Below are 13,850 nucleotides of genomic sequence, written 5' to 3'. Positions count from 1 at the left end.
CCGCCAAAATAAGACGTCACAGGAGGCTGGAAAGTCACAGCTGATGTTTGGCTAAGCTGTTTCGAATGTGTTAACTGGATGAATGTCGACACATTCAGCTCAGAGCTCAGAGGAGTCTGCTGTATCACGAAGATAAATAAATTGGTCACTGTGGACTCGGCACACATGACCAAATGGGGTCGGGGTGGGCGCATCCCATCACTTGGCCCTGCATTTCTAGCTCCAGCCCTGTTAGTGGGTCAGCTGTGTTTCATCTATCTGGTGTTTTTGTAGACGCTCCTGTTCTTGTGTTTTCGTGTTGTGTACTTTTTGCGTGTGTGCGTGCGTGCATGCATCGCTGCGCGCTTCTGATTTGGAGCACACGTGTGCAGCTGTGGCTGTCATCAGCGACGCTCATACTGTACTGTGTTCAAACTAAATCTTTGTGTGTCCTGTTCTCTGATGTGTTCGCTGTTGTGTTGCGTGACACAGTTTTGACGTGTCTTTTGTGTGTGTAACGTTGATGTTTATGTAACCTGTCAGTGTGTGTGCGTGTTTGACGTGTGGTACTCGTCGTGTAGGTTTTGTGTGTGTGTGTGTGTTAGTGTGTGTATGTGTGGTAAAAACACAACCTTCAGTGGGAGCGCTAATGAGTAAGTGCACTCTTCTTTCTTTATTGTTGGGTTTTATGTAAAGTTGCTCAAATGCTCTCAGGTATGGCGGCTCTAAACGGAGGCCTGGGCGGTGCAGGGCTAACCAACGGGACGGCGGGCACCATGGACGCGCTGACGCAGGCTTACTCAGGGATCCAGCAGTACGCCGCCGCAGCGCTGCCCACCCTCTACAGCCAGTCCCTGCTGCAGCAGCAAGGGGCTGCCGGCAGCCAGAAAGAGGGTCAGTAGCCCGGGGCCGCCTGTCTGCACATCACTGCTGCTCAGTGGGAGTCAGATTTTAGCAGAAGGTTTTCAGTGTTTACGCTGCAGGACAGCAAAAAGACAACATGAGCCATGCTGATCATAACAAAAATATGAATCTGTAGTCATGGAATACAGAGATAAAATGTCAAGTCCCTGAGACAGTCGGTGTAGGAAATGATGAGGGGAAAAAAACACAAATGAGCTGCAAATTAAATAAAAAGAAAAAGCTGAACTACCGGGTGATTTTGTTAAATTTTTTGCAAACTTAACTTTTAAAAAAATATTCATCAAAAAAGATATTTAAATTCACTGACTGTTCTGCTTCTGAGTTTAATTTAAAATCAGTATAACAATGGTTTTAAAATTTTTGTACCAAAGACCGATCATTGCTTATTAAAAGGTGAAGCAAAGCCATTTTTATGCCCATTTTCAGCCAGAAATTCACCTGAGGAAAAATAAAGAAATTCTCAATTACTTTGTCTTATTTTGAAGAAACCCGATATTACTTTGGTGGGGCAGAGTGTGTGATTAATCAGACGTCTCTATGAATATCATCAATATGTTTGTCGGTGGTTGTACAGTTCATTTTATTGTACTGTGGAAGAGAAAATGTAAAATTGATCAGACTTCATGTCAACACTGTTGCAAAGTGCCACCTTCATCCAGAACCTGGTGGGCGACGTTCAATTTTCCCAAAAGCTTTCAGCGACTTCGTTGAATACAAACCAGATGATGAACTGTCTGCTGAAAGAAACAGAGCCGCATACTGTTTGTTTTTGTCCGCTTCTCATCTCTGCTTCCAACAAAGATCCATTTGTAAAGATGCTTTCTTTCTTTTGACGATCCATCCAGGAGTTCAGAACCCTCCAGGGGGGACAGAAATGTGACAAATATCAGACTCCCTCCCGGCTTCATTTAGCAGCGGAGAGCATTTTTAATGATTCTGAGAGATCTGACCCGTGCGTGGTAAAAGGGCGAGGTGGAGGCCTAAGACCCCTCTTAAGAGGGACAACATGCAGCTGAAAGGAGGACTAAATCAAAAGCAAGAGAACAGGGATCTGTTTTGTTTGCTGAGAGAATAATTAAATGAAAACCAAAAGCTTTCATCTTTGTTTAATGTTCAACACAATTGCCGAATGTAGTTTAAAAGCAGTAACAAACTCGAGGTCATGCGGTATTGTGCCGTGCGGTGCGCTCGCAAACAATGCAGCGCTCCTCTCCTGCGGTTTCGCTTAATGAAAAGCCCCACTCTGACCTTCCACTCGCTCTGCATCTCGTCCCGCCAGGTCCCGAAGGTGCCAACCTGTTCATCTACCACCTGCCCCAGGAGTTTGGAGACCAGGACATACTCCAGATGTTCATGCCTTTCGGAAACGTGGTCTCTGCCAAAGTCTTCATCGACAAACAGACAAACCTTAGCAAGTGCTTCGGTAAGGGAGCAGCACGAGCGCCATGTGTCCCAGTTCATGGACTGGATCCTTGTAATTATCACGTTCAAGTCACAATTACAACTGGGAAGCTTTGGTTTTTCTCACATATTGGTACAAAATATGTCAAAGCTTGAAAAGGCCTAATACTTTATCAGGTCTTTCAAGGAAATTCTGGAAATCAATAAGTCTTCAGTGTGAGCTCAGTGCAGCTAAACTCAAATTAACGTTTCTGTTTTCTGTACACCAAAGTACAAAATTCTTTCCTGGAAAATATTAGGAAATTACAGGAGCCGTCAAAGGAAACAACTTTCCACAACAACATTGAACGTTTTTATGCATTTCCCTCTCGTATTTCCCAACTCATCGAGTTAACGACAGACTCAAAATGGGTTGTGAGACACTGAGGGCTGCAAAGGACACATCAGTTGTGTCCTCCAAATTCAGACAAAAGAGGCTTTGTTTCTTAGCAACATTTCTGAAAGCTTTTAAAATGGGGCAGGCATTGTTGGCTAAGAGGGATCCACCCATGAACTGGGACAGCAAGTGACTCCTTTCCACCTGCTATTATCATTCTACCTGATAAAACAGAGAAAATAGAGCAAAAAAAGCCTCGAATCCAAGGTGAAGTGCACTTACAGTAGGTTTTCATTTGCATAGCATTTGGCCGGGTTGACAACAAAACCGAAATATAATGCACTAAGGGACACAGAAATAAAGAAAGCTCGGATCAGAGAAGACAGACAGACAGGCAGACAGACAGACAGACAGGTGGCAGTGATACTCATCAGAAAATGTGACTGTGAGGACAGATGTGATACAAGCAAGACGAGGAGTTTAAAGCCAGTTTTAGAGGTTGTAGATAATATGAGATGAAATGAAGTGTGCACAAAGATGATTCTGAGAGACAGCAAAAAAAAAAAGAAGAAGAAGAAATAAAACATAAAGTGCAATATAACGTCAGTGTCTTCTTCAACTACCTTCGGCCAACAGTGGACTTTGTCAAGCTGTTGGTCAAAATGTTGATATGATGTTTTTGAGCAGACACTGTAGTTTTACTGTGTTTTTATGTCTGATTTCACAAGATTTGATTACTTTTGTTACTTAGGTTGCTTCACATTGAAAGTGTCACTACTCGCCCCCATCCTACTTGTTTTACAGTAGCTTTATTATTATTTTGTCGATGCATGTTCCCCTCCAGGAGTCATTAAAGTTTAATCTTTTCTTATTGTGTACCAGTGGTGTACTTTAACGTAGATGTAAATGTAATTGAGATAAATCAGATCTGGAGACACAGAAACATAGTGAGAGTGCCTTGTGTAGTATTTTAACATGAGTTTATTATTACACCTTCATTTTCAGACAGTAGAGCTGCTGAAAATAAACAAGGCTTTTATTTTGTGAGCCAGATTTGGAGGGGAAACTGCTGCATTGCTGTTGCACAAAGCAAAGAGAAAAGCCATGAAAACCTTTGACTGCAGGACTGAAAATTCTTATGTTAGACAGTAAACAATGGGGATTATGGGATACGTAGCCTCCATTTTAGGAGATGCTAAAATTAACAGCACCAACAAGGTAGAAGCGACTGATCAGCTCAACCACAGTCTCATTAAATACGATCCATCCGTGCTTTTTCTGCTGCTTGTCAAGGTCTAGTTTACAAGCCAGACCTCCAACCCGACCAAATATTAATTAAACATGTTCATGTTCAGTTGCAAAGCATTAGCTTAATCTATTAGCACTAACCAGACTATGCTGGCCCATACCTCTACATGCTAGCAGTATTAGCTGACATGTCTTGCATTTTTACAGTCCTGCCATGTCTCTTTGCTATTTTTCTTTTTAAATAAATACCTGCACCTTAGTGAAAACACTCGAAAACTTAAGAAAATAGAAAATATAGGTGTGGGCTAGCTAAGTTTTTCACCTCTGCTTTTTGTATGTTTTTGTATGTTAAATCTCTGGAAGAATGGATTTACTAAACAGATACAAACAGCATTAGCTTTTTATTTTTTAATTTTATCATGAATCCACTGTAAAATTTGGGATTTGATAAAAGTGTAGCTACCAGCAGTGATGGGGTCCCTGCTCATTCATATTAAATATTACATGTTTTTATAATGCTAGTTTAAACTATATCCACTTCTCTCTGGTGTCCTCACAGGCTTCGTCAGCTACGACAATCCAGTGTCGGCACAGGCAGCCATCCAGGCCATGAACGGCTTCCAGATCGGCATGAAGCGGCTGAAGGTGCAGCTGAAGCGCTCCAAGAACGACAGCAAACCGTACTGATCTTAGCACTAGGGTCTATCTGCTCCCCATGTTAGCACTGCTAGGGTAAGTCCCCCCCCCCCCCACGAAAAATGAAAATGAACAAAAAACAAAAAAACAGCAAACCGAGCCACGACCTCTACACAGGGACTGGGGGGTTGGGGGGGTTGTTGCGAGGGAAGGGAGGGATGTGGGAGGGAGGGGGAGACGACCTACAACCACCCTGAGGGAGAACACACACGCCTTGTTTTATTTTATTTTTTCTTGTTTTTCTTGCTTTTTTGAAGATTTTTATGTTAGCTTTCAAGTATTATTATTTATTACAATTATTTCTTTTTTGACACACATGAACGCTTCCATTACCGCCATTACTTTGTGCAATTTTTTTTTTTTTTTTACAATGGAAGGAAGTAGCTATCTTTTTTAAAAAGGAAAAGTTTGTTGATTTTTGTTTCCTTTCTTTCTCAGTGATTATTTATACTCTTTCGAGGATTAGTTAGTCAGAACTGAGGTAAAGACAAAAGGAGCCATGATGATTTTTTAAAGTTTTTTGTTCCTCTCTCTCTCTCTCGTTGTGAACCTTGAGTCCTGGCAAAAGGTTCATCTATTTTTTTTTTTTCGACGCGCACGCAGATATGCACATTCGACCTTTGACCTCCGCGGTGTTGGTTGCAGGCCGCCGCTGCTTCTCCAAAACCCCTCTATGCCTGCTGGCAACCCGGGAGCAAAGGCTGCAAAACATTAAGTGGCCTCTTTACATTCTAGTCAGTGGCAAGTCAGCCTGCCGTACAGTAACAGTCCACCACCACAAGAAGAAAACAAAACACACACACACACACACACTCCAGCTACGTCTTATTACTTATGTGAAAATAGAAAACACTTTTTTATTTCTCAGAAGATGAAAAAAAATAATTAGTAACTACTTTTCTGGGTCAGATCACATTGGTCTTTGTCGTGAAAGGGATATTACAGCACGCAGAACATTTTCAAAATAACATCCGGAATTTGATGAAGGCTATAATAATAATTCAAATTATAAAAGAGTTTATGGGTTAAGGTGGTAACTGACAATACTTGATGTTTGTTGAAAGATTTAAAAAAAAATAATTCAAAGTACAGAAAGCCACAGGCCTGTAAATTTTATTTGTAAAAAAAGCAGTTCTATTTTTATACAACATTTTTACTGCCTCAGATGAAAAAAAAAGGATTTTATTTATTGCCTATCGTTAAGTTATTGGACTCCTATAAAATATACAGCTTCATTAAAGTAGACCCTTGTGGAGAAGTCTCGTGGAATTGGGTTCTCCGGTGTTTTTCATGTTTTTTCAGTGCAGAAACCACAGTCACAACGCACTCCGCCGCCATCCGAGCCGCGCCCGCCCTCCGCCCTGTGTCATCCATCCATCCATCCATCCATCCACCCCTCACACAACATTCCTCTGTGCTGTTCATCCATCTCTCTCTCCCTCTCTCTCTCTCTCTCTTCACCGCGCTCCCTCTCTCTCCATCCGTAGTGGGACTACTTCTTCTTCACTTGTCGAATTTCTACCTTTTTTTCCCCTCGCGTTTTTCTTTATGTTTTTATTATTTAATTTAATTTTTTTGTTTGTTTTGAGTGTTTTTTGTTCGTAGCCCCTCCACCCCACCCCCACACCCGCCCAAAGATTGATGAAGAAATGATAAAGAACCCACCATCTCCTCCCCCTCCCAAAAAATAGGACTATTTTCTCCCAAATGACAACATCCATCTGGGATCTGATGGATACATCTTTGGGTGCTCTCTGTTCTTTGTGTATGATTGTGCGTGTGTGTGTGTGTGTGTGAATGAGTGCGTGAATGTGTGTGTTGTTGCCCGTTAGTATTAGATCTATAACATTATGTCATTTTTAAAAAACAAAAAAACAAAAAAAACCAACAAAATCAAAGTTAAAAAAAACTTGCCAATGAAATCAGTGAGTGGTGTTGCTGTTCTGCCGGTTTGCATTGTTGTTGTTGTTGTTGTTTGTTGTTGTTGCTTGTTGTTTGTTGTTGTTGTTTCTCCTGATTTTTTACAGAAATGCTGTAGTGGTGTGGTGCTCTGGCTCTCTGTGTGTAACTCTCTCCTCTCCCCTGTTTTTTCTTTCCCCCTTTTAGAACAACCCATCTCCATGCCTGTTAGCTCATCGTTTGCCTAGCATGTCTCCGTGGCGTCCCAAACAAAACAAAACAAAAACACTTGACACAAAACAAAAACAAAAAAATCCCCACCAAACAAAAAAAAAGTGTCATCGTCCTCCTCTTCCTCCTCCTCCTCCTCCTCCTCCCCCGTCATTGTTTTTCTGATGTCTTTTCCAAGCTCACCTGATCATAACCTGGTTCTCCTCCTCCTCCTCCGCCGCCACCTACTGACCTTTTGAACTTTGAACATTTTTGGACTTTGATTTTTATATTTTTTCTTTCTTTGTTGTGTGTGTTTTTTGTTTGTTTGGGTTTTTTTGTTTTGTTTTGTTTTTTTTTTGCATGTGACCTCATTTGGATCTGTTTTCCGGGAGGGTTTCAGGGAGGGAGTGAGGCGATGAGGGAGGGGTGGGTGAGAAGATGAATCAATGTGAAAAAGATATAAAGCTGCATTCATATTGAAAAACAAACAAAAAAGGACTGAGATTTTTATGGAAAAACAAATGTTCTTTTTAAAGAAAAAAAAACAAAATGAGGCAAAGTGATTTCCATTCACTATCTTTTCTTGCATTTTGTTTCCTCCTCTTCTTCTTCTTTATGTCAGGTTATTATTTTTTTTCTTCTTCTTCTTCTTCTTCTTCTTCTTCATTTAAAGTAAACTTGAAAGTTCACCACAGGAACTGGCGCGTCGTCTCGCTTCTGGCGCCGACGAAAAACGAGAGCGCGGGCCAGAAGCAGTCGGCGCCACTTCCTCTGAGAAATAAGACTACTTCCAAACAGTTTTGAGTAAAAACTGTCTGATCAATATTAGACTCTCTCAGAGCTCTCCAATGGTTTTTACATTTTTCAGGCAGTGTAAAGTTTTTTGATAAGGCCATTTTAAGTGGCTCTGTTTCTCATTCAAAGTCTATATATAGAACCACTTTTTTCTAGAGTAGTTTAAAGGTAAAAATAAAAAAGACATTTGCCCTGTTTGGGTGGGAGAAATGCTACCTACTTGTGTCACCTTTTGCTGAACTGACTCACAGATAGACAATCCGTGGTTTAAATGCACATGATGAAATGACCTATATTTTCTACTGTTTAAATGTATAGAGGAAAAAAAAAAAAGACGTACTAAGATACCTGTAACCTGCGTTAACGTCGGTGCTTCTCGTGAGTTTAGTTGTGGTTTCATCACAAGTCTAACGGTCTTAAATGTTCTCATGTTTTTCAAGAGAAGACTAAAAAATCAGTTTACTTGAACAATAGACAAAGCCTTTCATATTACTATAATAGTTACTTTGTTGGGTTTTTCTTTATTTTTTTTTTCTTCTTCTTTTTTTAAGGAGTCCCTATTTGCTAAATTTCTTGTTGGTTAATTAGCTATATAAAATTCCTAAAAATATATATAAATATAAATATATCTATATATATATATATATATAAAATGTCAGCTTGTGAAGCATCAATGTCATTATTATTTTATTTCTCTCGTGGGAAACAATATTTAGATGTGTTTTGTTGTTCAGCAAAATGTCTTATAAAGAAAAAAAGACAAGATCAGTGGAGTTTAGTGCCAAATTCTGAAGGTACTTCCTGCCTAGCGCGTCAGTGTATTTCTTGTGAAATTATTTGATAACATGGGTATTTTATTATAAGTGTTTTGTATGGATCCCTCATATTTAAAATATAGATTTAAAAAAGAGTTTGTTAACTTGCTATTCTGTGGTCTTGTTGCCTGAAATGTCATGTTTGCTTTTTTTCTTTGTAAAGATGTAAAAAAAAGTGCCCATGTGTCATATATATATCTATATTCACGCACACACACGCATGCACACACACACACACACACACCCACACACGCATGCACGCACACACACACACGTTCTCGTGCAGACCTCACAGTTTAATTTCTTGTTGTGCATGAGAGCCCCTGAGAGTGAGAGCCTCTACAGCGACCGCTACCGCCCGCCAGCGTGCACGCACACACACACACACACACACACACACACACACACACGAGTCACGCACTGATATTTTTAGCCATTGTACAGCCGTTCTCTTCATCAAAGCCTTACCACAAATCTTTGCACTCCTGTTCTCTCTCTGTTAGTGCGCACACACCGACACAAACACCAGGCTTCAGTGTGTGTTGTTCTGATTGTTTTCTTCGCTCCTCAGCCGACGGAGGGGGGGAGAAAAAAATTGAGGTGAGAGTCATACGCGAAGCCTTATTTTCTCCAGATCCTCTCATCCTTTTTTTTCCCGTTGGGTTCAAAACGCTGTAGCCGGCGCCGCTTGTCTGAGACGGCGAGGATCATTACTTTTGTGTATCACCTCAGACGAGTGCGCTCGCTTTCATGATGTAAGCACAGGGCAAGACTCGCTCATCCACAAACGAGCCTCCATCTTTTGAGGAAAAAATAAATAAATAAATAAATAAATAAAGCACACGTCGGATAGCCGAAGAAGAGACGGAGGCGGGACGGTCCGGAGCAAGTTTTTAACTCGTTTAATCTCGCCGCTGAACTTCTCCTCTTCTTCATTTAAGTGGTAGTGAAGACTTCTCCATGTGTGAGTCCTGTGGTGTTATGGGCCAAAATCACGTTCAGATGCCAAAGTGTGTTACTGTTCTCATAGTCGAGCCGTTTACATGGCACAGTGTTGTCAGTCTGTTGAACTGCCCCCCCACCCCCCTCCCTGAAAGCCTAGTTTACGCTCTGCAAAAAAAAAAGAAGAAGAAGAAGAAGAAGGAAAAAAAAGGCAGCATTATTTTCTACAGAAGCTCACCAGTCGCCTTAACCAGGGAGCGTCGTACCAGTATTACACGAGTAGAAGATGTTGTCAGTCAGTCAGTGATGTGTTCCAAGTCCAGGTTCACCTTTGTGTGCAGTCGACCTCGCACTCGTCTGGGTTTCGCTCTTCCGCCATTTCGTCCAGTGCAGAGAGGCTGAAATGGCCGTTTGTCCTCTCAGCGGTGAAGGAGAGAGGGGGAGAACAGAAAGAAAGAAAGAAAAACGAGGCTCTCGTTTGAAGGATGCCGCTCTCCGTCTTAGTTGTTGTCTCCCAGGCTAACCGGGGTTATTAGAAACAGGACTATGTGGAGAGACGTCTTATTGGAATAGCGACAGGGGAAATAAAGCGCTTGTTGGTTGGAGAGGAAAGGGTCACGTCTGCTGGTCCACACAGGCAAAACAACAGCCAGAGCCGAGATGAAGGCAATACGGCTTTCATTATCCGCTCTCAAAGACCAAACCCAATACCAAACTTTATCTGAGCTCATGGAGGGAGGCCAGCAGACTTTATTTCCTAAATGCAGTATGATCAGTGCCACAAACAGCCATAACTACCTGTATGAAAGCTGGACGCGAGGAGTCCCAGTCCAATCAGTGTTAATGGACCAGTTTCCTGACCAGCGCGTGTGCAGGTTCTCTCGTCGTTTTCTATCTGCTGTTCACGCGCTACTTTACACGTCCGTCTGCGTGATGCGAGACTTGTCCTCAACTGTCCCGAGCGCCATGTCGTAAAATTGCCAAATCTCGCCGAGTTGCACAGTCTCGTCTTTGTTTCAATGTCGAAGCACAAGAGGGTCGTAGAAGCAGAGTTTCTGTGGAGCGGCTCACCTCAGGGGCTGTCATCACTCGATGCTCGTTGTAATCTTTCTATCCTGTCACTGTTCACTTCTCTGTTCTCCTTCTTTCTTAATTATCTTAAGTGCTATTTATCAAACAATGAAATCTGAAAGGAAAAAAAATGAACTTGTCGTTTCTTTGCATTATGGCTTATGTCAAGTTTTTTGAGGAAAAATGTTTTGTGTGTTCTCTCTCTTTCCGTGCCGTAAAAAAAAGAGCTTGTTGTCTGTAGAAATTATCCAATTTTTTTTTTAATTTTTAATTTTTTCTTATTTTATTTTGTTCTCTTGCTTTTCTGGGGTTTGTTTTCTTTGAACTCTCCAAAAGGTTTTCAGTAGTTTCAAAGTTATTGTCTTTGAGAGAAGCCAAAGTCAATGCATTTCAGTGGGTCCTGTAAGCGTGATGTATGTTTGTTTGACAACACTTCGAAATCTGTCACTGGATGGGATTTAAAAAGTACAAAAAATGCAGGCTTTCCTATTTCTACAACTGATTGTACTTATGCATTTTGTACCAGTGGAATTTTTTATACTGGAGATTAAAGGATACAACAAAAAAAAAAAAAAATCTTAGAAAAAAAAGCTGTCTGGCCTGGTGGTGTGGCCTGACCCTGACTGGTCCCCGAGTATGATTTCTAGCTGGCATCGAGAAAGTTGGCTTTTGATATAAGATTTTCTAGGAGATCTTTGGCTTTATTTCTTTCACTTCTTTTTCCTCACTTGAGTGTTGTTCTTTCTTTCCGCCTTTCTTTCGTTCTTTCTTTGTTCTTTTTTTCCGAAAACAGAGGGTAGGTGAGTGTCAGATCTTTCTTTGTTTTTTTGGGTTTTTCTTGTTCTGTTTTGTTCTTTATTTTGCCTTTTAAATAGTTCTAGCAAGTTAGTCTCTATACAACAGCGGTAAGTTTCATTTGACTTCTGTATTGTGCCGTCTACACGATAAGACAATTATAGAAAAAGAAGGAATAGAAATATTTAGTCACCTTCAGTGGATTAATGTATTAGTTTAATAAAGAGATCAACTAATTAGAAATTTTTTGCTTTTAGCTGTTTAGATTTTTCCGGTTTCTCTGTCCTTCTCTGTGAACTAACTGTGTAGCTGAAGCAGTCAGAATTATTTTTGTAAACGTATGTTCTTGTGTGATGCAGTTTTTTGCTTCTGTCTCCTATATTAAACCATTTTTCCTAATACTTGTCTCTCTCTGTGTGTTGTTATGTTCCAGTGCCTGTCTGATGTTGTACTGTTTCACAACCTCTCCCTGCCAGTCTCTCGTTTTTCTCCCTTTCTCCTCCTTTCATGGTCTCTCTCATTCTTATCTTTTCCCCCTCGTGTTCACATTTTTGGTTTTGTTTTGTTTATTTTCTGCCACGTAGTAAAAGTTGACTCCATCCACAGTGACAACTCACTATGCTGTTCTCACTAAACATAGTAAATATACATCGAAGTGTTTGTATGTATATTACTGTGGAGCCCAAGTCGCTGCGTGACAGTCGCGAAATAAGCTAAAAAACTGCCAGACGGGATGCTGGGAATCCTGCTGACTCCATGTTGAATGAGTCCATGTTGAGCAAAATTCAACCAGTGAAAAATGCGAGAAGCGCATTAGCTGGGGGTGGAAAACCTGATTTGTTTTTGTGGTTTGACATTTTGGGAAATACACCTCGGTTCGCGGTCTTAAGCCGGGACGAAGGGAAATTCACCTGCATGAAGGTGTGGTTACTGAAGCTTGCTAATACAGGGACTACTGGTCATTGCTAGCCTACCGCAGCTGCAGCTAACCAAACCTAGCAGGCTGGCCAGCTGGGAGGATGCTAAGCTAACACATCACAACAGATTCTTTTTTTTTTGCTCTGTACTGGGATGTTTAGCTCTCTGTGCTAGCAAGCTGGCTAACCTTTGAGCTCTCTGTTAGCAGGACAATAAGTGTGTGCACCATTGACTCATAGCGCTGCAAACCATTCCTCTTTTGTGGAGCAGTTCTCCACAAACACAGGCGCTAAGCTACGATGGCCACCTCAGTTTTAGGCTCTTAAGCTTCGTCTTGTTTTGTCCAAAGATTAACTTCATGTGAAAAATGTGTACAGATTAAACAAATAAGATATAACGTGCTGATTAATTAGCTTTATAGGTGCAGTTAGATGCAGCTGATTTTGTTACATCTGTTCAGAGCTAGGCTAGCTGTTTCCTCCTGTTTCCAGTTTTTATGCTAAGCTAAGCTAACAAACGGCTGACTGTCGCTTCATATTTACCGTACAGACATGAAAGATCTTTTCATCTAACTCAAACTGATGTATCTCCCAAAATGTCGAATTATATCTTCAAGGACTGCAAGCCTCTTTGGTGTTTTTGTTGACAAAAGCTCAGCTTAAACTGGAATTGGCTGAATCTTTGAACAAGAGGGCCGACTCTGACCTGGGAGCAGCTTAGCTGTTTGTTGGCCCGTGCAGAGATTTTCCCACGCCGTCCGTTTCTTCCCGTGCTGTCCGCCGTCCTGGGCGAGGCCTGTCCACTGTATGTCCACTTTGTGTCCGATCCACTCCCGTACTGTGTTACCGTCACAACTGCATCCCCAGTAGAGAAAGAGAGAGAGAGAGAGAGGAAAGAGAAGTCAAAGGTCAAAGTTTTCACCTTTCATTCACGGATATCCAGGAGGGTTTTGACACGTGTTTGAATTCAGACGTGGTACACACACATTGAAGGTTACCTCAGGGGGAAAAGAAGGAAGTTTGGGACGACACTGGCTGCTATTTCGACAAAATAAAACAATAAATCAGACAAACTGCAGATTCTCTCAGTTTAACCAAAGCAGTGCTCTAAATTTTTTATTTTTATAACTTCCCACAACAAATATCCGTGTTGCTGTACATTATGTGCTCTCAGGCACATTGTGGCATCTTTTGCTTTCATCACTGCAACGGTCCACCAAGTCTGTTATTAAATATTGATCGTGAAGTTCAGGCAAGGCATACAATAAACTGCCCTCAGCCTGTGGATCCAACCCATGGAAAGATAATATTACACCGCTATCATTGCCAACATGTGGCCTTCAGTTCACAAACATGTCTGCAAACTTAGGGTTTTATCTTTTCCTTGATGTTCGTCTCTTTAAGTTTTACTCTTTGGGCCTTATCGCGTATTTTGGAATTATTTTTAAAAAGTGAAAGCAGCCATGAAGGGAACATTTTTTAAAATGTAAAAAATGGTTGTGCACTCATGTTCAGTAGCTGTAAAACACGACTACCCACTGTGAAAAAGCTGTGCGTGTCTAAAGACGGTCCCAACATCAGCTGTCGCTCAGGACGCTCCGAGATTCAAGGTAAGGTCCACACCTTCAGACACAATATTCTAAATAATCAGAGATATGAAAAGTGTGGATGTTTGAAGGCCAACTTTGCCACCCTCAGCGCTTCAATTCTGTCAATTTGACCGGTTTTAAGTCCAGGAGATTTCAAGGATTCTGCAAAGTTTGAATCTTCTCAGAGCTG

At 41.3% G+C, this 13,850-nt stretch overlaps 1 protein-coding gene across 8 annotated transcripts in view; it reads left to right on the top strand.

Annotated features, from left to right (window-relative positions):
• celf2 (cugbp, Elav-like family member 2) overlaps positions 1-11,555 on the top strand; it is a 171,318-nt gene extending 159,763 nt beyond the window's left edge. For all 8 annotated transcript variants that reach the window (XM_046378869.1, XM_046378868.1, XM_046378871.1 and 5 more), the window contains 4 exons: positions 694-873; positions 2,183-2,326; positions 4,488-4,660; positions 6,731-11,555. In XM_046378869.1, coding sequence (XP_046234825.1) covers positions 694-873; positions 2,183-2,326; positions 4,488-4,615 — 452 coding nt within the window. In that variant the 3' untranslated portion in view covers positions 4,616-4,660; positions 6,731-11,555. The remainder of the gene's footprint in view (positions 1-693; positions 874-2,182; positions 2,327-4,487; positions 4,661-6,730) is intronic.
• The last annotated feature ends 2,295 nt before the right edge of the window (positions 11,556-13,850 follow it).

Source organism: Scatophagus argus, chromosome 22, assembly GCF_020382885.2.
Source record: "Scatophagus argus isolate fScaArg1 chromosome 22, fScaArg1.pri, whole genome shotgun sequence".
Classification (NCBI taxonomy): domain Eukaryota; kingdom Metazoa; phylum Chordata; class Actinopteri; family Scatophagidae; genus Scatophagus; species Scatophagus argus.
The sequence above is the reverse complement of the archived record's forward strand: the minus strand, read 5'-3'. Positions and strand labels throughout refer to the sequence as shown.